Genomic DNA, 20,907 nt, shown 5'->3' with positions numbered 1-20,907 from the left:
AAATGCTGACACGCCGAGCTCAAAAGGTTCGCCATCACTGAGCTATAACGTAAAGGTCCATCTACGTCACAGAGAGCAACAGGGACCGAAGGCAATACCCAGTGTCTGGGCCGTGCTTACGACTGGTGTGTAGCTCCATATTGGCAACACTGACTTTATGGCAGAGACACTCTCTTTAGATCAGTGCTTTAAGATAAGCCTTTCAGCGGGTTATTTCCCTGGGAGCAGGTTCTGACCTGCATTTCTGCTTAAATGATGTGATGATGTGCATTGTACAGAGCTGAGGTGCACAGTACCATTGCTCCTCCGTGAGCACCCAGCACGCCCTGGGCATCAGTCTTCACGATGACCCGGAAGTGAATTAGCCTTTTTGCTGGGGAAAAAAATCATCAGAGGTCGCCAGAAGGAATGGCAAGTCTTAGGTTAATGAATATAAATTTTATGTTTCTGTGATTTTGGAAAAAGAAGTGCTCTGCGTAAGGGAGAAAATTAATCTTCTAAAACTAATATAAAAGAGGCTGTGGATTTTAAGTTCACTGTGCAATTTCTAGAGTATTTCCAAGCATTGTGTTTTGAAATAATTTATATTTAAGGAGTGTGAAAGGAGAGTATGTGAATACTAATAGCATGTTTTATATTATGTATCCACGGGTAGAATATTGGAGTCACTTTCATTTCTCGTCTCTTGTCATCTTCCAGCTGGTTGGAGGTAGGAGTTGAACAGAAATCTTTCTTTGTAATTGACAGCAAAGACTCTTAGAGCAAGAAGGCTGGCTGAGTTGTTAGGGTGGTTTCTCCTTAGCATTGCTTACGCTTATGTGTCAGGAAGGTAATACGTCCCATCAGATTTGTTCGTTACAAAGTGATACCGAAGTTGTAGCATCACATCTCTATCCATTAGAGCACATTACGTTCAACAGCAAACCACTTAGTTGGAGAATCCGTGTTCATTTTACAAACCTAAATAAAATACATTTTATTTTATCAGACAGATTTTTGTGCAATGCAGTTTCATTTTTTCAGATGCTTATTTCTCTTCAAAAAATACCCCCTCCCCCTTTTTTCTTTTTTCTTTTTTCTTTTTTTTATAATGTACTCACTTTCCCTTCTGGCTGCAAACCAGGTATTTAAACAAAAATAACGGATTGCCAGTTTTGCCAGCTGGGGATGAGAACCCGGCTGGTGAAACGTGGGTTCGGGAGGCAGTTAATCCAGCTTTTATGCTTTTTATGGTTTTATGAAAAAAGAGGTTAAAAACCGCATTTGGCTCTCTCTTGCGCGTGCCACTGTTTCGCTGGTGGTACAGGAAGGCAGAGATTTTTAAAAATTTTTCTTCTTAGGTAAAATCCCGAATCTACTTGCAAAAGGCCCACAAACAATACAATACATTCTACTAATCGGGCATGAGATAGATCCTTGAATAATAAAAAGTCACTGGTATTGAAAAATGAGCTATTACAGCATTTCCTCTAAGTTCACAAGTAGAGTTTCTCGCTTCTTTTAGATTTTCTCGTGTTTTCTTATGTTCTCACATTACTCATCTCAAGCAAATAGATATTTGAAATATTTGGGGCTAAAGATAAAAATGAGAATTCGTTGTTTTTCCTGAAAATTTTTGCTTAGCTGTGATTTCCAGAAGACTTTTGGAAAATGTCGGAGCTGGACTTGAGTTCTCTCTTTGCCAGTGTGGTCCTAGGCTTCTTCAGCCACAGAGCAGTGATACAGTCGAATTAAAAATCTTTTCATAGCCCTGACCGGTTTGGCTCAGTGGATAGAGCGTCGGCCTGGGGACTCAAGGGTCCCAGGTTCGATTCCGGTCAAGGGCATGTACCTTGGTTGCGGGCACATCCCCAGTGGGGAGCGTGCAGGAGGCAGCTGATCGATGTTTCTCTCTCATCGATGTTTCTAGCTCTCTATCCCTCTCCCTTCCTCTCTGTAAAAAATCAATAAAATATATTTTTTTTTAAAAAATCTTTTCATAGCCCTTGAAAACACTAATATATCTTTAAGTAACATAGGTTTTTTTTTTCTTTAAATTATATGCTCCATTGTTAAATACCCATTGAGCCAAAGGGCCTTAACTGTCAACATGTCACGTGGGATTCCATGAAATTATTGGTGAATTTTAAATAAAAGTCACATAGGAGTCATCCTCAGCAGTGTACTTACTTGCTTCAAACTGAGAAAGTTTAGAACATGAGCACTACTTTGTTTTGTATCGAATGTTCTTATGTAATCAGTTATAAGATTTTTTTAATTGATACATTTCATAGGTATGGTCTTCTTGATCTGTTTATCCCAAAGCTAAGAGGATCACAACAAGTAAGCTTTAAGATTGTTCAAATGTAATAATTTAAAATAAAATATTGAAAGTTGCAAATAAATGGAGAAAATTCCATTGAATAAGGAACAAATCCAATAAAAAGACATGATCAAAATTTTCCTGGGATAGGCCCTAGCTGGTTTGGCTCAGTGGATAGAGCGTCCGCCTGCGGACTGAGGGTCCCTGGTTCGATTCTGGTTGAGGGCACGTGCCCAGGTTGTGGGCTCAATCCCCCGTAGGGAGCGTGCAGGAGGCAGCTGATCAATGATTCTCTCTCTTCATTGATGTTTCTATCTCTCCCTCTCCCTTCCTCTCTGAAATCAATAAAAATATATATTTTTTAAAAAAGTTTACTGGGACAAATGGCAAGTTATCATGTTCCGATGTGAACAGGTTGCTCTAACACAGCCTGATGCTTTCATATCATTTCTTACTAAATTAATTTTGTGTGTAATGTATTTTGCAAAACAAATTTAAGGCACATGCCCTGGCAGATATGGTTCAGTGGTTAGAGCATCCGCTGGCACACCCACGGATCTCAGGTTCAATTCCAGGTCAAGGGCATGTACCTGGGTTTCGGGTTCTCTTCCTGCCCCTAGTCGGGGTGTGTGCAGGAGGCAACCAGTCGATGTGTCTCTCTCACATCGATGTTTCCCTCTCTGTCTCTTCCCCTCCTTCCCTCCCTCCCACTCTCTCTGAAAAGCAATGGAAAAAATATCCTCATGTGAGGATAAACAACAACAAAAAACACATGTTAAGGGATATATTACACAGGTATCGAGTCCCTGATTTTGTTTGTGTTTAACAGAAATTGCCATGGGTCTGTAAGCTTTGGATACTAAAGTTTTTTAGCCCAAACGACAAATCTTCCGATTCTCGTTGGCGGCCACCTATTTCCCGAGTTGACACATGTAGGGGCCTCCAAAGCTGTCAGACATTTTCCTGGTGGCCCTGCCCTGCGTGCTTCTCCATGACGTTGCCTGTTCTCTCCTTGTTTGATCCGTGTCCCCTAGTTCTTCTCAAGCAGGAATGTGCCAAGCACATCATGTTCCCCCTAATCAGCGTGGCTCAGCTCTAAGCTGCTACTTACAGGGCCCATTCGTGAACCAGACTGAACAGTTAAGTAGGCCTAAGAGACAATATGCAGATCTGCTAACGGTTTACCTGATCCTCAGCCCACTCGCAGGCTCCTTCACTTGGCGTTGGTTGTGTGACATGCCTTTTCTGTCTACACTGACCATCCCCGGGTATACATTGAACCTTTCAAATACTTGGTGTGATTGCTGTCTTTGTAGGATGCTTCATGTTCAAACGTCAAGATCTAAAAAATTGCTGACCTAGGCTGTGAAAGTTAGGATTCATTTTCACGGGAAAATCTCAACGTTGTATAAACGATGCCTTAGAATTGAGTGTGTGATAACTGATCTTCCCGCTGGTCTCGCTCTCAGGTGTTAGAGGACAACGACTACGGCCGGGCCGTGGACTGGTGGGGCCTGGGGGTCGTCATGTATGAGATGATGTGCGGCAGGCTGCCTTTCTACAACCAGGACCACGAGAAGCTGTTCGAACTGATCCTGATGGAAGACATCAAATTCCCTCGCACACTCTCTTCCGATGCAAAGTCACTGCTTTCAGGGCTCTTGATAAAGGATCCAAATAAACGGTAGGCCGCCAGCAACACCCGGCGCGTCGCTGATGAGTGTGGTTAGCGATCGTGATATGGAAATTAATGCAGATAGGACTCGCTCCAAGAAGCGATGTCTTTGGGTTAGACGTCTTCCAACGGAGACGCGGGCTTATTTTTAACTGCAGGATAGAGAACATTTAAAAACGTTTCCGCAACTTCTCCTAACTTGGAACTTTCATGCAGAGCTTACCAAGTAAGGTTTTGGGGAGTTTTATTGGCCACATTATGAGCGAACGTTCTTAATGGCCCTGGTGCTGGCTGTTGTGAGAATCAGAGCATCTCTTCCTTTTAGTCTCTGGGACTGTATATTTCTGCTGGTTCACCTGGTCGGAAGCATAGACCTTCTCTCACCCAAACACACCTAACTACGTCTTGCTTGTCATTTGAAGATACTCTTTTCCATGCAGGGCCAGAAGGACGAGAAGCATCGATAGCAACAACAAAATATCTTTGTATGTCTGTTTTTGTAGCTTTAGCTGGGACCTGAAGAATCCTACCGCCCTTAAGGGGCTATGGTATTCCTTGCTCATATTTATATATTCATTTAGACATGCATTTTATAGGTAATATATGAAATGACTGTTACTTTTTAATGTCCCTTAAGATGTGTGTTTGTGTGTATCTGTGTATATATCCATTCTTTCATCTGATATATATATATATGTGTGTGTATATATATATATATACATATATATATGTGTATATATATGTGTATATATATATATATATAACCATATATATATTAGTTGATCAACAGTTTTCAAAAAATCTCTTAGATCTTCAGCATCCTGAGGTGAGCCTATTCCATACACTGTTGATTCTATTATAATACCTCACATAATGTATTTTTACAATGTTCTGTTTATGGTTGCTGCTTGATATGTATTTGTTGGTAGACTGAATTAAGGAATGAAGGAATAATGAATCCTAAAATGCGAGCTCTGTCCCCCTTAGAGATGGTTTCCATTATATGCTTTTAGCTGTTAAATTGATGAGGAACATGATTTTACCTTCAGCAAAAAAAAAAAGCAAATATAATAAAAGAGGTGCCATCTTCTTGCTTTGTGATGAGCCCATCAAACCTGCATTTCCTAACCCTGGTGACTGAGACCACCCCTCACATTTGCAGAGTGACTTTTTCAGGGCATTTGTGTCTGTTGTACCCCCGCTGTCTCAGTACCTTGCAGAGCAGGGCGGTGGGTGTCATTCTCATTTCCAATTGGCCGAGGAGAAAGCAGAGGCCCAGAGAGGCAGCAGTGACGTATCCAGGTCGCACGGAGCATCCGTGTGGAAGAGGAGAAGCCACGCGTCTTGGTGCCTCCTTGATGTTTCTTCTTCAGGGTGGGCAAAACTAGCTTCACAGTGTTGGTATGGAAAATAATACAATAATTAATAATACCCAAGAAGTAACTCTTGTTTCGCATACTCAGAACTGTAAACCTACTTTTCCCCACTTGGTGTATCTTATTTACCATACATCAGTTTGGTTCAGGTTTTGAAATATATTCCATTTAATGTGAAAATTTCACAATGTAACAGGTGGCACTTGATGCTAAGTAATCACTAAAAAGAGTTAGGATTTTCGTTTTTTCTACTTGATTTGGGACCTAACATTTGGTTAGGGTCAAGGGCAGTGAGTTTGTACCCCATCCTTTCCAGCTCCTCCAGGGGACTCTGGCCCCCTCTATCCGTGGCTGGTAGAACGGAATCGTGCTGTGCTTTCATGTCTGTGTCTCACTCCTTTTTATTGTTGTCTTTCCCCTTACCCCACCCAATGGATAGCACATAGTAGGTACTTAATAATTGTTCAATGTCTATGAGGTAAATGTAGAATGATAGTGGCCCGGTAAGTAGGACAACTCTTAAAGGTTTGTGCCCCCAGAGGTTGGCATTGCCTAAAGAGAAGGTGTTTTCGATTATCTGCTATTTCCTTTTACAGTAGATGTATCAAGCCCTCCGTGGCTGCATTAAAATATTGGGAATTCAAGGATGAACGGAGTAACCTCCGCTCTGGGTGTTCACACAATAATTGGGGCACAAAACATACATTCACAGGTGCTCAGGTCACACTCCGTACAAGTTGCTTTTGAAGCGATTAGCCCTGTCTGGGGGGTTGGAAGCCTTGAGCTGGCCCAGAAGGAGCTGGGGTTGCACTGGGGTTCCTGCCGAGCAGTCCACATGTAGAGAACAGCTGGAATTGCCAGTGACCATGGCACTGAGAGGTTCGGTGACTACTCGCAGTGTGGAATGCGATGGGTGACATTGGGCGATGAAGCTGACATGTTAGACTGGAAATATAAGCAAGGAATACCATATCTAACATATGGAATGTGCTGATACGTTTCTTAGAAAATATTACATTACATCTTTATTCAGAAGAGGATGAGATGCCACTGAATTATTAAAGGGCAATAACCAGATTTGTGGCAGCTGTCCTGGGTGGATGAGAACAGTGAAGGGCCGGGGGCAGGGAGGCAGAGCGGGTGAGAGTGTACGGATCCAGATAAAGGGGTTTCCTTCCTGAAGCAGTGGGAACGGGGCGATAAGTAGAACTCTGTGATGATGACAGAGAAACTCGAGGACGTGGGAGAAGTCAGGGGCCCTCGGCTCTCCAGCCTGGGCGGCTGGTCTGGAGAACGGACTAGTGTTAAGAGATGACGTTACAGGCAGAGAGAAAATGGATTCTCCCCAGTCCCGTATTCCTTATGGCTGATAACAACCAGGATTCACTAGGATGGAACAATTGTTTGTTATCCTCAACCGATTTGTTTTCTTTCGACCCCGTGGTGAGTGGGAGTTGGAATGTGCCAGCTCATAAGAGCGAGTTGTTAAATTTCAAGAATTGTGTGAGCTGGTTGTTCAGTATATTATTAAAAGCTAAGTTATATAGCCCAGCTGCTGTGGCTCAGTGGTTTGAGTGTCGACCTATAAACCAGGAGGTCACATGCCCGGGTTGTAGGCTTGATCCCTGGTGTGGGGCGTGCAGGAGGCAGCCGATAGATGATTCTTTCTCATCATTGATATTTTTATCTCAATCTCTCCCTTCCTCTCTGAAATCAATAAAAAATATTAAAAACTAAATTATATAAATTTATAAGTTAAATTAATATTAATATCAAAGGTAATATATACTCAAAACTCATCTCTCCGTAATAATTTTGTTCCTTTTTACTGTTGGTCCTGGTGGGAGTATTGACACCACCGGAATTGGCAAACACTCTAAGTCAGGGCTTGATTGATTGTTTTGTTGATTACTGAGACTTGAGGCTTTCTAAAATGTTTTGGCTTATAGAATTGACGATGATAATAGCTACCACTTGCCACGCTAGTTACTTGCTTATTTCGAGTCCTTGTAATAACCCACCAGGCGGGGATTATTACCCCCATTCTACAGACGAGTAAACTGAGATTAAGCCAGGGTTTCATTGTCACACATCCCGTAAGTCCCAGAGCTGGTTGCCCGGTTCGGGTGTATTACCAAAGCCCACGCTCTTTTCAGATACCATCGGTCCTGAGGTGAGTTCCTGTTAATAGCGTATCAGGGAAATTAGATCTTACACCGGAAGGTTTTTATTTTTATGGCTATTCATCACAAGAACCACTTACCACACAGAAAATTACATTTCACAAAAACTTGTGCTATGCGTTGGCTTATGTAAATGTTTCATGCTCATTTAATTTTATTCCTGTCCGCACAGCCTTGGCGGAGGACCAGATGATTCAAAAGAAATTATGAGACACAGTTTCTTCTCTGGAGTAAACTGGCAAGATGTATATGATAAAAAGGTAGGTTATCTTCGTGCCGCGGTGTTTATCTATTTTGGCTAACATGAATTGGCATCCAAAAAAAATGTAAGTGAATAAAATGTAATAATAACATGGTATTTTTCATTTTACCCTATCATTTAATTGAATATTGAACTTCTTAGCACACAGTTTTATTGATAATTTTGACTCCCAAAACACATCTTGAAATTCTACTCAGTATCATGGAACAGTTGATTTTTAAAAAAATATATTTTATTGATTTTTTACAGAGAGGAAGGGAGAGGGATCGAGAGTTAGAAACATCGATGAGAGAGAAACATCAATCAGCTGCCTCCTGCACACTCCCACTGGGGATGTGCCCGCAACCAAGGGACATGCCCTTGACCGGAATCGAACCCGGGACTCTTCAGTCCACAGGCCGTCGCTCTATCCACTGAGCCAAACCGGTCAGGGCGAAACAGTTGATTTTTCTTCAGCAGTTCTTAGTATATTCACAGAGTTGTGCAGCCACCACCAGTGTCAAATTCTAGAACACTTTGATCTCTTCCTTCCTTGGAGATTCAGGTTTCTTTCTGATATCATTCCCCTTTCGCCTAAAGAATGTCCATGATCATTTTTTATAGTCCAGCCGGTTGGAGAGGAACTTGTTTTCTTTTATATAATGGTGTCTTTATTTTGGCTTCACTCTTCAAGGATATTATCACCGAGTATAAAATTGTGAGTTGTTAGTTTAGTGAATGCATACTCAATTATTTGTTCCCTTGTACATTATGTGTTATATTTCACTTGCTGCTTTCAAGATATTTTTGTTTGTGTAAGGGCCTTAGAATATGCCACTTTGACTAGTCTGAGCTACATTTCCCAGAATTCCCTTTTGCCAACGAGATTCTTGTGGGAGATTCCAAAACAGAAGTGAAGCAGCAGCCCTTTTGTAGCTCCTCATGCTGTTGCTTGTCTGTCAGCTCACCTCGTTGGCCTGAGAGGAGGTCAGGCCTCGGGGCTCTGTCTCCCCCGGACCCTCTCTTAGTTTTGCCCCCTCCTGGGCCAGGGTGTGAGGTCAGCTCCATGACAAAGGCCCTCATTCGGGTGGGATATCCACGCTGTTCAAGTCAGAGATGATAAGAAACGGCATGGGTGTTAGTCTGTCCTCGTGGATGCCAACCCTTGCCCTTTCGGGTTCCACTTTGTTCTTCTCCTGCTTTACAAACATCTTCTCTTCCTACCATCCTGTCCCGTGGGTGCCAGGCTCTGGCATTAAACATGAAGACGGCAGCCTTACAGAGAGAGTGTATGAACAGCTGCTGCAGTCGAGTAAATTCAGATCCCCATAATCCATTCACACTGATGAGTACACACACACACACACACACACACACACACACACACAGCACTGCTTCCTACCTACTAACAAAAGTTAAAACACATAAAACAGAAACTAATAAAACTACAAGGAAAAATAGACAACTTAGAGTTGGACATTTCAATACCTATCTCCAAATAATTGATGAAGTAGAGAGGAAACCACTAGTTTATAGAAGACTTCAGCAATGCTATCTACCAACTTAATCTAATTGACATTTATAGAACACTACTCAACAACAGAAGTATGCTTATTCTTTTCAAAGTTATGCAGAACACCTAGCATGAGATACCCTATTTTGGGCAAAACAACCCAAACTTTTAAAAATCATATATTTTTATTGATTTCAGAGAGGAAGGGAGAGGGAGAGAGATGGAAACATCAGTGATGAGAGAGAATCATTGATCGACTGTCTCCTGCAGGCCCCTCCCTGGGGATTGAGCCCACAAACCAGGCGTGTGCCCTGACTGGGAATTGAACCATGACCTCCCCGTTCATAGGTCGATGCTCAACCACTGAGCCATGCAGGCTAGGCAACCCTGTAATTTTTTTAAAAATATATTTTATTAATTTTTTACAGAGAGGAAGGGAGAGAGATAGAGAGTTAGAAACATAGATGAGAGAGAAACATCGATCAGCTGCCTCCTGCACATCTCCCACTGGGGATGTGCCCGCAACCCAGGCACATGCCCTTGACCGGAATCGAACCCGGGACCCCTCAGTCCGCAGGCCGACGCTCTATCCACTGAGCCAAACCGGTTTTGGCAACCCTGTAATTTTTAAAAGATTCAAAGAATTTAATTCATGTGCTCTTTGGATGAAAGGGAATTGATTTACAAATCAAAACAAAGATATATGGAAAATCCCCAAGTATTTGGAAACTTATTACAATTTTAAATAATTCATGGGTCACAGAAGAAACCAAAAAGGAAATCAAAGTATTTTGAACTGACTGAAAAGGTAAATAAAACACATACAGCTCTGGGATACAGCTATTGCAGTACTTCAAGGGAAATTTATAGTTCCAAATTATCGTATTCAAAAAGAGGAAAGATCTAAGATCAATGACCACATCTTTCATCTTAAGAAACTAGAAAAAGAAGAAAACATTAAATCCAATGGCCAGTGTGGTAAGGCAAGAAAAAGAAATAAAATGCATACAGATAAGAGAAGGAAGAAGTAAATCTGTCTTTACTCATGGACAACATGATTATCTATTTAGAAAATCAGATGGAATCTACAAAACAGCTACTAAAGTTCAACCCTTGGGTTGCTTGATACAAGGTAAATGTACAGAAACAACTATAATTTTATACAGACAATCTAAAATGGAAATTAATAACAGTGCTGGTTAAAATAGCAACAGATATATGAAGTACTTAGGGATACTTTTGACAAAAGGTATGAGAGACCTTTAGCCTAAAAGCTAAAATACAGTGTTGAGGAAAGTGAAGGCAACACAGAGCGAGGAAGAGATATGCTGTGCTCATGATTTAGAGGACGAAGTATTTTTAAGACGTTTGTTCTCTCAAAATTGGTCTATAAATTCAACACAATTCTCATCAAGATTCTACTAGGCAATTCTCCAGAAATTGTTAGTTTGACGCAAAAATTCATATGGAACGTAAAGGACCTAGAATAGCCAAAACAACTTTGACGAAAAACCAAGTTGGGGGACCGACACTACCCAACTTCAAGACTTACTATTAAGTCAAAGTAATGAAGACAGTTTGTTAAGCACACGTGACATCTTTATCGCCCGTGAGGATGGGTGAAGAGGTCAGCGCAACACAAGAGAATGTCTGGAAGCAGACCCACTCGTATGTGGTTGATGGACTTTGAATAAAGGCACAGAGATAGTTCAGTTACACAAACGGTGCTAAAACAACTGGACGTCCATATCTTTTAAAGGCAATTTGCAGCATGTACACAATTAACTCAGAAGCGATCATAGTCTTAATGGGAAACTTCTAGAAGAAATTCCCTTCCCCTCTGACAGCTGTCAGTCTGTTCTGTCTGAATCTGTTCCTATTTTGTTTGTTAGTTTCTTTTGTTCATTAGATTCCACAGATAAGGGAAATCGTATGGTATTTGTGTTTCTTTGTCTTACTTCACTCAGCACAGTGCTCTTCAGGCCACACTTTTCAGCAGCCTCTTCTCCCCCTATTCTTGGTTTCTCATGTGTCCAGTTTCACATAATCCCTCAAATGGTCCCCAGAACAACCAGCTCCCTGCGGTCTGAGTTTAGACTGTTGGCTGGACGCCGCCTCTGGTGGCTCAGCATCGAGTCCCTTGCACTCACCAGTAACTAACTGTTCTGCAGTTGCATCCTAAAATTAATTTCCCTACATTGAAATCTGTTCACCGGTACTTTTTCTTTCTTTGTACAGCTTGTACCTCCTTTTAAGCCTCAAGTAACATCTGAGACAGATACCAGATATTTTGATGAAGAATTTACAGCTCAGACTATTACAATAACACCACCTGAAAAATGTAAGTAAATCTTGAAGGCGATTCATAACACTCTGATATAACGGAAGAAAAAAAAAGATGTTTTTTATTAGATACTAGAGGCCCAGTGCACGATATTCGTGCACTGCGGGGGGGGGGTGTCTCTCAGCCTGGCCTGCACCCTCTCTCGGTCCAGGACCCTTCGGGGGATGTCCACCTGCTGGCTTAGGCCCACTTCCCACATGGATGTAAGCCAGCAGGCAGACATCCCCCGAGGGGTTCTTAGTGCTGCTGCAGAGGCGGGAGAGATTCCCACCACCGCCGCTGTGCTCGCCACCTGTGAGCCCGGCTTCTGGCTGAGCGGCACTCCCCCTGTGGGAGTGCACTGACCATCACGGGGCAGCTCTTGCATTGAGCATCTGCCCCCTGGTGATCAGTGCGTGTTATAGTGACCGGTCATTCTGCCGTTCGGTCAATTTGCATATTAGCCTTTTATTATATAGGATTTTCACGATTTAATTCCAGTGACATTCCATTTAAGAATGGAGTTTGTTCCCAGTGTGGAAAAATAAAGTCAGGTAGCTGAGGGAAAAGTGTTTTCATATAGGAAAGACTACACAGGGAAAATGTAAACTGAGAATCAGAAGCTAAATTACAGACCAGTTAGCCGCCCTTGCTGTTCTCCAGTAGCTTCTTCTGACATCAACTAAAAGGAATCTGACGTAGAGACTTCCCAGGCCCCCACTTGCGGACTTCCTGCAGAATTGTCCCGATTCTGCTCTCCCACGGACTAGTTTCAAACTTCACTTTCAGTTGAATTGTTCTGTCTTGACTTCGCTTTGTCTTAAGCGAGAATGTCTGTGAAGACATAATTTAGTTCGCTCGCGATCTTTGGTGCCTAGAAGTTAAATCACACACCTGTTAAAACTGTACGTCCGTGCCCCCCTTGGAGCCATCCCGGGTCCGTGAGCGTGACCCACACTTTGGTAAGTGCCTCACGTCAGTGGCTCTCATGAAAACAGAGGTGATCACATGGAACCGACGAGCACGCTCACATGCTGACGACGGTCTGTGTCTGTCCTATTAGCTGATGAGCCTCGGGGACAGGGCCGGGGTGAGGTTTCTAAGTCCCACCGCTGTGGCTCACACAGCAACGTCGTCAGTGTTCTCTCCTTTCCTTTGCCTGTGCATCCTTTGTGCGTCTCGCTTCCTCGCTTTCCTTTGGGAAAGGCAGAGCAGTTGATAGTGCGATGGTCCCGTGGCCACAAGAGGGAAGGTCGATGCCAAGGGCTGGGCCAGCGAGGGGTGCGGACGGTAGACGAGAGCGTTGAGGGCAGAGTCATTAGGCCGGAGCTCTGCGCCCGGGCTGACAGCAGGAGCGGTGCACACGCCGAAATGAGCAGTGCGGCTCTGCGTGCTCGTGTGCTCTCTCTCTTTAGACTTGCAGGAAGTGAAGAACCTTTTCTATTGTAAAAGGGAAGAAACTGAACCCAGAGGAAAACTGAGCTCCCCAGAAGCCCCCAGTTCATGGGACCCAGCAGCGTGGCCGCCGCCCGGCTGAAGCTGTGGCCTCGCCTCCGCTGATGTGCCTCTCATGGGCCATCGCCAGCACCCTAGACCCTCTCCCTGGTGAAGACTATCACCAGCACCTTAGACCGTCTCCCTGGTGAAGGCAGCGTTAGGAGGCCCGAGGGGTTGTGGGCCAGCAGCTGAGGACTGTGCGTGGAAGCAGTGGGCACAGCCTTGGCGTCGTGTACCGTCCCGGCATGAATGGGCTGAATGCCGGCAGCACCAGCGAGGTGCGGGGTTGGCCCCAGAGTCTGCTCCTCCACCGTGTGCGAGGCCTCGCCTTTGGATCCAGCCCTCATCGTCATCAGACCACATCACCCTCCATGGCTCCGGCCACTCTCACTCCAACTGCTCTCGCTGCCACACAGCCCAGTCTCAAACGTGCACCACCTCTCCCACCTCATCCTGTCCCCTCTCCCCCGGCCCTGGGTCCCCCACACCTTGAGCAAGCCACGGCTGCCCACGCCCGGATGGGCTGCTCTCCTGGGGTGCTCTCCGCTTGGGGTGCTCTCCACCCGGGGTGCTCTCCTGAGGTGCTCCCTGCCTAGGGTGCTCTCTGCCTGGGGTGCTCCTGTTTCTAGATGTTCTGTGTTAAGAGTAGAAGGGCTCTAGCTGGTTTGGCTCAGTGGATAGCGCACCGGCCTGCGGACTGAAGGGTCCCGGGTTCGATTCCGGTCAAGGGCACATACCTCGGCTGCAGGCTCCAGGCCCTGGTCCGGGGCATGCCAGAGGCACCCAATGGATGTGCCTCCTCACATCGGTGTTTCTGTCTGTCTCCCCCTCTCCCTCCCCCTCTCTCTAAAAATCAATGGGAAAATATCCTCGGATGAGGATTTAAAAAAAAAAAAAGTAGAAGGCAGAAAAGAAGAGCAGGGAACAGGAGCAGAAAGCGTTATCTTCAGAGGAAGGCGGGGCACCAGTGCCCACTGCCCGTGGAGTCTGGGCCACGTCCTCTCTCCCTTCCCGTGCGGGCGTGGGGCGGGGGGGAGCTGTTCACGTGCTTCTGGGCATTGGAGGCAGTGGAGTGGTTTTGCCTGAAGAAAAGCAGGTTGGGTATTGGAGGGATTCCTCTCTTCTTTTCCTGTGGGTCGGGGTGCGATCAAATGGGGGAGACTCACTGGGGGGCCTCCCCTCAGGCAGGGAGCCCGGGTGGGGCCCGCAGGGCCCTGCCCAGAGCAGCAGCGCGGGGGCAGGGAAAGCTGTGGGTGAGGGCGCGCGTCCGGACAGTGGGGTGTCCCTCAGGACTGTGATGGGGGGGGCGGGTGATGGTTTGAGATCATGACCGTCCTTCACACACAGGAATGGAGAGACGCGAGGGAGGCATGGCCCACAGCCAGCAGCCGCCTGGCGCCTTCCGTCTGTCCCCGAGCACTGGTCCCGGATGCGACCTCTTTCCCTCGGTCTTTTTCTCTTCCTTCTAGTTTCCCATTCGGTCCCTGACGAGCTAGGGCAGGAGCAGATGTCAAATAAGCACCTCCCACGGACTCCGATGAAACGGAATCCCGACGCTGTGTTTCACAATCACAGCTAAAGCTCGGGAGGGAGGAGCACGCGGGTCAGGATTGTCGGGAGCCCGCGCGGTGCCTGGGAGGCCCTGCTAATGTAAAACTCCCGTCTCTTCGCAGGCCTCTCGGTTTACTGAGTCTCAGAATGTGTGTGTCATGACGGTGATGATTTGCTAGTATTATTTCCTCATAGGTCACGTGTGTGAAAAGGAGAGGCGATTGAAATAAGTTTAGCTGCTGTGTGTTTGATGGACAAACCCAAGTGTCTAGAAGATGTTGCCTTTGTTCATCTTCATTATCTTAGAAGTTAGGACTGGCCCTAATTGGTTTGGCTCAGTGGATAGAGTGTCAGCCTGCAGACTGGAAGGTCCCAGGTTCAATTCCAGTCAAGGGCATGTACCTTGGTTGCGGGCACATCCCCAATAGGAGGTTGTGCAAGAGGCAGCTGATCGATGTTTCTCTCCCATCGATGTTTCTAACTATCCCTCTCCCTTCCTCTCTGTAAAAAAATCAATAAAATATAAAATATATGTAAAAAAAGAAGTTAGGACTGTACAGACCAGAGAGAGTGTTGCCAAAAGCAAGTGTCGCCCGGCCAGTGTGGCTCAGTGGTGGGGCGTCAACCTATGAACCAGGAGGTCACGGTTCGCTTCCCGGTGAGGGCACATGCCCGGTTGTGGGCAGCTGATCAGTGATTCTCTCTCATCATTGATGTTTCTCCCTCTCCCTTCCTCTCTGAAATCAGTAAAAGTATATATTTAAAAAAAAAACAAGCGTGAGATTGAAATGGTGTTTCTGCCCGCAGACGACGAGGACGGCATGGACAACGAGAGCCGGCCGCACTTCCCTCAGTTCTCCTACTCGGCGAGCGGCCGCGAGTAGGCCCCGTGCTGCTGCCTCGCTGTCGCCTGAGACTCACTGAGAACGGCTGCTGGACGTCGGACGGTCCCGGCTCCTCCTCACAGCAGGCGCCTCCAGACACCCCGACCGGCCCAGGCCTCACCCTCGCCACCTCCGCCCGCCTGAGAACACACATATACGCAAATACACTCGACCTTTTGTTTTTTTGCATGAAATTGTATCTCAGTCTAAGGTCTCATGCTGTTGCTGCTGCTGTCTTACTCTTATAGCAACTTTCAGAGGTAACCTTACCGCCCTGGGAAGTCATGAGGCCGCAGCCATCCATCCGCCCACCAGTTGTCATCTTCTTGTCTTTCAGTTGTGGTCTCCCCTGACAGCGGAGGGTAAATGAGATACACCGATGCTAGGTACATTTTTTTTTTTAACTCTCTAGAAGCTAAAGCAGAAACTAATTAGCCTAAGAAGATTTAGTGTATAATTCAGAACGAGCGATTGCGGAAGGGTGGCGGTGCGCATGTGCCGCTTTCAGGAAAGCCTGGTTTCAGAGCAGAGCCTAAAGTAGCCGTCGGCCGCTCAGATCAGTTAGGAAGCATTTGCAAGGACCGCACGACGGGTGAATTGTGGCCTCTCTCGGTACCTGCATCTAGATTCCTGTTGGATCCCGTAGAGGAAGCCGGGGGTCCCACGTGGACGTCCAGACCTCCCAAGCAGTCCCGGCAAACGAACACGGAAGGAAGGAAGCAGATGCACAGCCGAGTCAAGGTCATCCCAAGGTCGCCGCTAGGATCGGCACCCGAGAGCATTGCTTCCCTTGTGCTTGGAAACCGTTGTCCATGGTAACACTTCTCGCCGCTGATGGCTGAAGAATGTAGACAGGTGTCACGACCCTGCTTTTCACCAAAATGTGTGCGCCCAGGTAAACGGGCGTTTGCCGCGTGTGTTTCCGTTTTCCATTTCAGTTCTGCGTGAATTAGCTTTTCCTCGGACGTTAGAACTTTGAATGTCCTGTTGTGATTTTGTTGATATCGCAGTAGTATTTATTTTTTAGTGACGAGAATTGTATGTCGTGGTAGCAGATGCAGCTCCAACTGAACACAGAGTAGACGTACTGCAGTTTCTTTTGGCCTGTGTGCAAGGAACGTCCCCGCCGACAGGATTCATGCACTTTTCTCCTTTGTGAAGCGGTTTTGACGAGGCTCCGAGATGGGACTTGGTGGTTAGAATTTGGCGCTGGGAGAAGAGATGCTGTCCTCCAACCCCTTGGTGCTAAGAATGAGAACATCCCCAGCTCACCCTCGCCAAGGGGCGATGTTTGCTCATCTGAGAAGGGAGGTGTCAGGACGGCCAGGCCACCAAGGAAACGGCCCACACGGAGACCTGAGTGGCGATCAACGAACCTACTCGGCCGAATGAACACATCTCAAGTACTGGCGGAGGAGGCAGGTAGAGATGAGAGCCTAGTGTGTTTGCTCTGATCATGGTACATTGATCACTGAATTAAGCCATCAGGGAACACCACAAAACACAAAGGAACACCTCCAACCTCCCTTCTTCTGTACATACTCCTGTCCCCGCGCTCCACGGCTCCCACGGACAGGGGACGCGTATGCAAACCTCATCTTCCTCCTCCATTGACGACGATCTTCAGATTCAACCCTTTGGTGCTAGGAGCTGACATTTTCCAAAGCAGCCGATGAGACCCAGGGGCGGGGCCTCCCGGGGGGATCCTGGAGATGTCTTTCCGTTCCACTCCCTGATCGCTCCCACGGGGAAGACCACGGCGTGACGTAGGCTCGTGACCGCACCGGGGGGAGGGCAGGCGACTCGGGAGCAGGATGCCTCATACTCACACGCAGCTGTCTTAGCCGCGACGCCGGGAGAGCGGACTCGCGGACAGGAAACCACTGCTGGCGAGGGTGGGCCGCTGGGACTGCCGGGGGTTAAAGGGCATTTTCCTAAGGCAGCTAAGACCTATTTCACATCGATTTTATCCTGATTTTTCATATTCCTACCCGAGCGAGGTTCATCCTTAGTATTGAGTAGGAGGTTGCAGTCATTGGCAGTTCACTCTTCCTTACACATATCGCTCCACTTTTTTTTTTTTCCACTTGGAATTACGTTGAATGTTTCACCTTGACCAGAAAGTAGACTAGAAGGTATGTCTTGTAAGTTGTCTTGCATTCATTTGATAAAAAAACCAACCAACCAACCAACAGGTGAGAGGAAGGGGAGAGAGCTGGGACTGGCTGCTCACGGCCTGGGCTCCCTTAGTGGGAGGTAGGACTCCACACACTAAGCACATTGGTAGCTTTCTTTTTGTTGTTGTTTTTTTTTTTCTCCAAACGTGAAGGTGATTCCCATGACCTTGGCCAAGGACGCGCCCTAGAGACGCACGGCAGCGCGGACAGTGCCCAGGCCGGCCACTCCTCACCGCCGGCCCCGCCCCGCCGGTGCTCGGCCCCGTCACTGACCCCCAGGACTCCCCTTGGGTCCCACTGGGTGTTTCCTTGGCCTCGATCTTGAGAATCATCCCTCCTCGGGCTCCCAGATGTCGGCCAGCCGGCCCGGAGGCAGAGCGGAAAGGCAGGCGAGCGCAGAGGGGTCCCCAGGCTGCCCGGGTCCGCCCGGGGCTGTGGTTCGGATTCGGGCCGGCAGCCAGGCCTGAGCCCTGGAGTCCTTCTCCGCGCAGGTGGGACGGTGCGGGCTCCACCTTGGACTGACGCTCGTGACCTCTGCCCTCTCGGAGGACCTCGGCCGTGGAGGCGGGCAGGGTAGCTCACCGCTTTGCTTTCTACACGACCACACGCACCGTTCAGTATTGTTTCCCACCTCCCACCCCCGGTTTCTGGCTTCTTCAAGCTGACTGTTCTCACGGGGCCCACCTGCTTCTCCGGGGGACGGAGCAGGGGTCCCCCCTTCCTAACTGCAGGGTCTCCACACTTTGCTGCTACTGTTTGTACCGTCTCCGGTAGAACCTCCTCATCTTGCTCCTGGGAGTGCATTACAGGCGAGCATGACATGTAAAGTATTTATTTAAATAAAAAGAAAACCTCTCAATTGGTCATTGGATTACCTCCCTGTAGCTGTAGAGTTTGTGACATGTCTCGACCTTGCTAGTTCTCTCATTAGATCGGCGCGAGATCTAGGCACCCGGGTACGGGTGTTCAGCAGGCGCGACTCCGGACCCAAGGAACTGTTGTCACTAAGACTGTCGGTCACCCCCAAACTGTTTCTCCCCTCCCGTCCATGGCCCACACGGATGTGAACTGACGACGAGGAACTGTTTTTGTACACTGTACATCCTTAGTATTTTTACACGTATCGGCTAGGGGTGCCCGTCTCCCTCCGTACAGACAGCTGAAATAAAGCACTGTGTCAACTGCTACTTCTCCGTTTATTGTTGTTGGATGTGGTTCTGTGATCTCGGAAAAACTAAAGACTGGCCTTTTCTGGGGGGAAAAAAAAGGTTTTTAAAAGCTCCACCTGGTATTCACCTGCCTGGTGTAAAATGTGGCAGGAAAATAGGTACATTTCTTGTAGCTCCAAACACACTTGGGTTTCCTTCTAATAAAATGGCAGGAAGCAGCTGGGCTGACGTGGACGAGGGCTGTGTCCCCAGGGGAGGCGAGCTCCCAGCACGGGGTCCGGGCCCCCCGTCTTCCCAGCAGGTGGTTTGGACCAGATGCTAAGGCGCGTGGCTCCTCGGTCATGTCTTCCTGGCCACGTGTGGCTCTGCTTCCCTCCTTCCCGAGAACCTGTTTTTAGAACCGAGGGCGCATGAAACGTGGACGTGGGGACCGAGGGGCCGGCGGCCGCACCGCGGTCTGGTCGATGGGGCCTTTTTCTGACTTTACCTCATAACCCTCCTCTTGGAGGGCCCGGCGCTCTCCCGTGACTCGGCCAGATAGAGGGATGGCTTTGGGAACAAGGTTAGGCAAGCACGGACGTGGCCGCCACACGCCCAGTCCAGGGCATCCGCGTGGATGCTCCTCTCCCCACACCACGGGGCTGACTGTCCAGGAGGCGGGGATACAGTGACCTCTGTGATTACTTAAGGTGCTATTTTCAGACTATTGTGTAACTTACTTACCGTGCTCCTAAACCAGAACTAGGGACAATGAGCCTATCGTACGCACCGGCCTTGATCTGGAGCGCCTTGGGTGACACCGCAACCTTCTGACGCTGAGCAGAAGCTCCGCTCTTTCGGGCTTGAACCCTTTCCTGCCGGAGAGGCTCCGGGGTCTTCGCATGGGCAGCCCCCCACCACCTCAGAGGCCGGGTCGGTGATGATGGCGGCAGGTCGCTGGCCCAGAGGTCAGCCCGAGGTCGGGGACTTGCCCCGAGGCAGCTGCCTGCCGGGTCCCCTTGCCCTCGTCCAGAACAACACAGCATGCAGTGCCCGCTTGACCATAAAACACCGGGGGCTTAGCTGTGTGCAGTTGAGACACTAGTGGAGACTAAACTGATTGATGATCTGTGTACAGAGACTGACGAGGACGCTGAGGAAGCTTGGGTGCCCCCAGGCTCCTCACAAACGGTGCATCTGGGAGAAGACCCTGAGCCCACCGGCCCGAGAGGCCTGTCTGTCTGGTTCGTTGCTAACGGCGTGGAGAGGAGGATGCGGAGGGCTTCCTGGCGGGGCCCAGGTCAGCAGGATGAGGTCAGCGGGGCCCCGTGGATGTAGGCGGGGGGCAGAGTGAAGGGTGCTCCGTGCATCGCGAAGAGGGAGGGCTGCATGGGTGGCAGGGAGAGCGTGTGGCCCTCGGCACCCTCTGGCCTGGTTAAAATATGTGCCTTTTTTGGTGTGTCTTGTTCATCACTCCACGGTAGGAAGTCAGCATCACAACCCACGTCTCTCCGAAGTCCGTTTATTGAAATTCATGTGTGTAACATACATAGCAGACAAACGAGCAGATTTCAAAGTACAGTAACTCGAAGCCATTTCCCAAAACCCACACCAGGAGGGCGCGTCCGGCAGCGGCAGCTCGGGCCCGTCCATCGGCCGGGGCCGCCCGGAGACGCACGTGGCGGTGAGGACGCAGCCTGCGGCCGGAGCAGGGCCGCCGGGAGGCCACAGTGCGTTGTGGCACGTTACGTGCAAATCAGATGAATGTAAATATTCTTTGTAAATCATTTATTTCACTGTTTCATCCAGGTCAGCAATCGGATTGTGGCATGCTGGGTAACTGGAAAAAAAAAAAAAGAAAATAAAGAGTAAGTTTAAATAGATCCTGTTCTTCAATGTGATTTGTCTTGTCACTGGTTGACTGTCCTGAGAATTTGGAGAAAATGATTTCTTTGCTAACGATGTAGAAAGTGTACTCATGTAGCCAACTGGATGAAGAGTTTACAAGGTCGGAGCCCTTGTCGAATAAGAATATCA

General features: G+C 47.8%; 2 protein-coding genes across 4 annotated transcripts in view; one reads left to right on the top strand and one right to left on the bottom strand.

Moving 5' to 3' along the window:
- AKT3 (AKT serine/threonine kinase 3) overlaps nucleotides 1–18,909 on the top strand; it is a 238,032-nt gene extending 219,123 nt beyond the window's left edge. For 2 of the 3 annotated variants that reach the window (XM_006102827.3, XM_023744157.1), the window contains 4 exons: nucleotides 3,772–3,986; nucleotides 7,709–7,796; nucleotides 11,529–11,631; nucleotides 15,469–15,545. In XM_006102827.3, the coding sequence (XP_006102889.1) occupies nucleotides 3,772–3,986; nucleotides 7,709–7,796; nucleotides 11,529–11,631; nucleotides 15,469–15,545 (483 nt within the window). Of the gene's footprint in view, nucleotides 1–3,771; nucleotides 3,987–7,708; nucleotides 7,797–11,528; nucleotides 11,632–15,468 lie in introns of all 3 variants that reach the window. The other variant, XM_023744156.1, reaches the window with a different exon arrangement.
- Nucleotides 18,910–20,376: 1,467 nt separating this feature from the next.
- SDCCAG8 (serologically defined colon cancer antigen 8) overlaps nucleotides 20,377–20,907 on the bottom strand; it is a 200,558-nt gene continuing 200,027 nt past the window's right edge. The window contains exon 15 of the mRNA XM_023744152.1: nucleotides 20,377–20,710. Coding sequence (XP_023599920.1) covers nucleotides 20,659–20,710 — 52 coding nt within the window. The 3' untranslated portion in view covers nucleotides 20,377–20,658. The remainder of the gene's footprint in view (nucleotides 20,711–20,907) is intronic.

This window comes from Myotis lucifugus, unplaced genomic scaffold, assembly GCF_000147115.1.
Source record: "Myotis lucifugus unplaced genomic scaffold, Myoluc2.0 scaffold_432, whole genome shotgun sequence".
Lineage (NCBI taxonomy): Eukaryota > Metazoa > Chordata > Mammalia > Chiroptera > Vespertilionidae > Myotis > Myotis lucifugus.
This window is presented reverse-complemented; position numbering and strand designations above follow the sequence as displayed.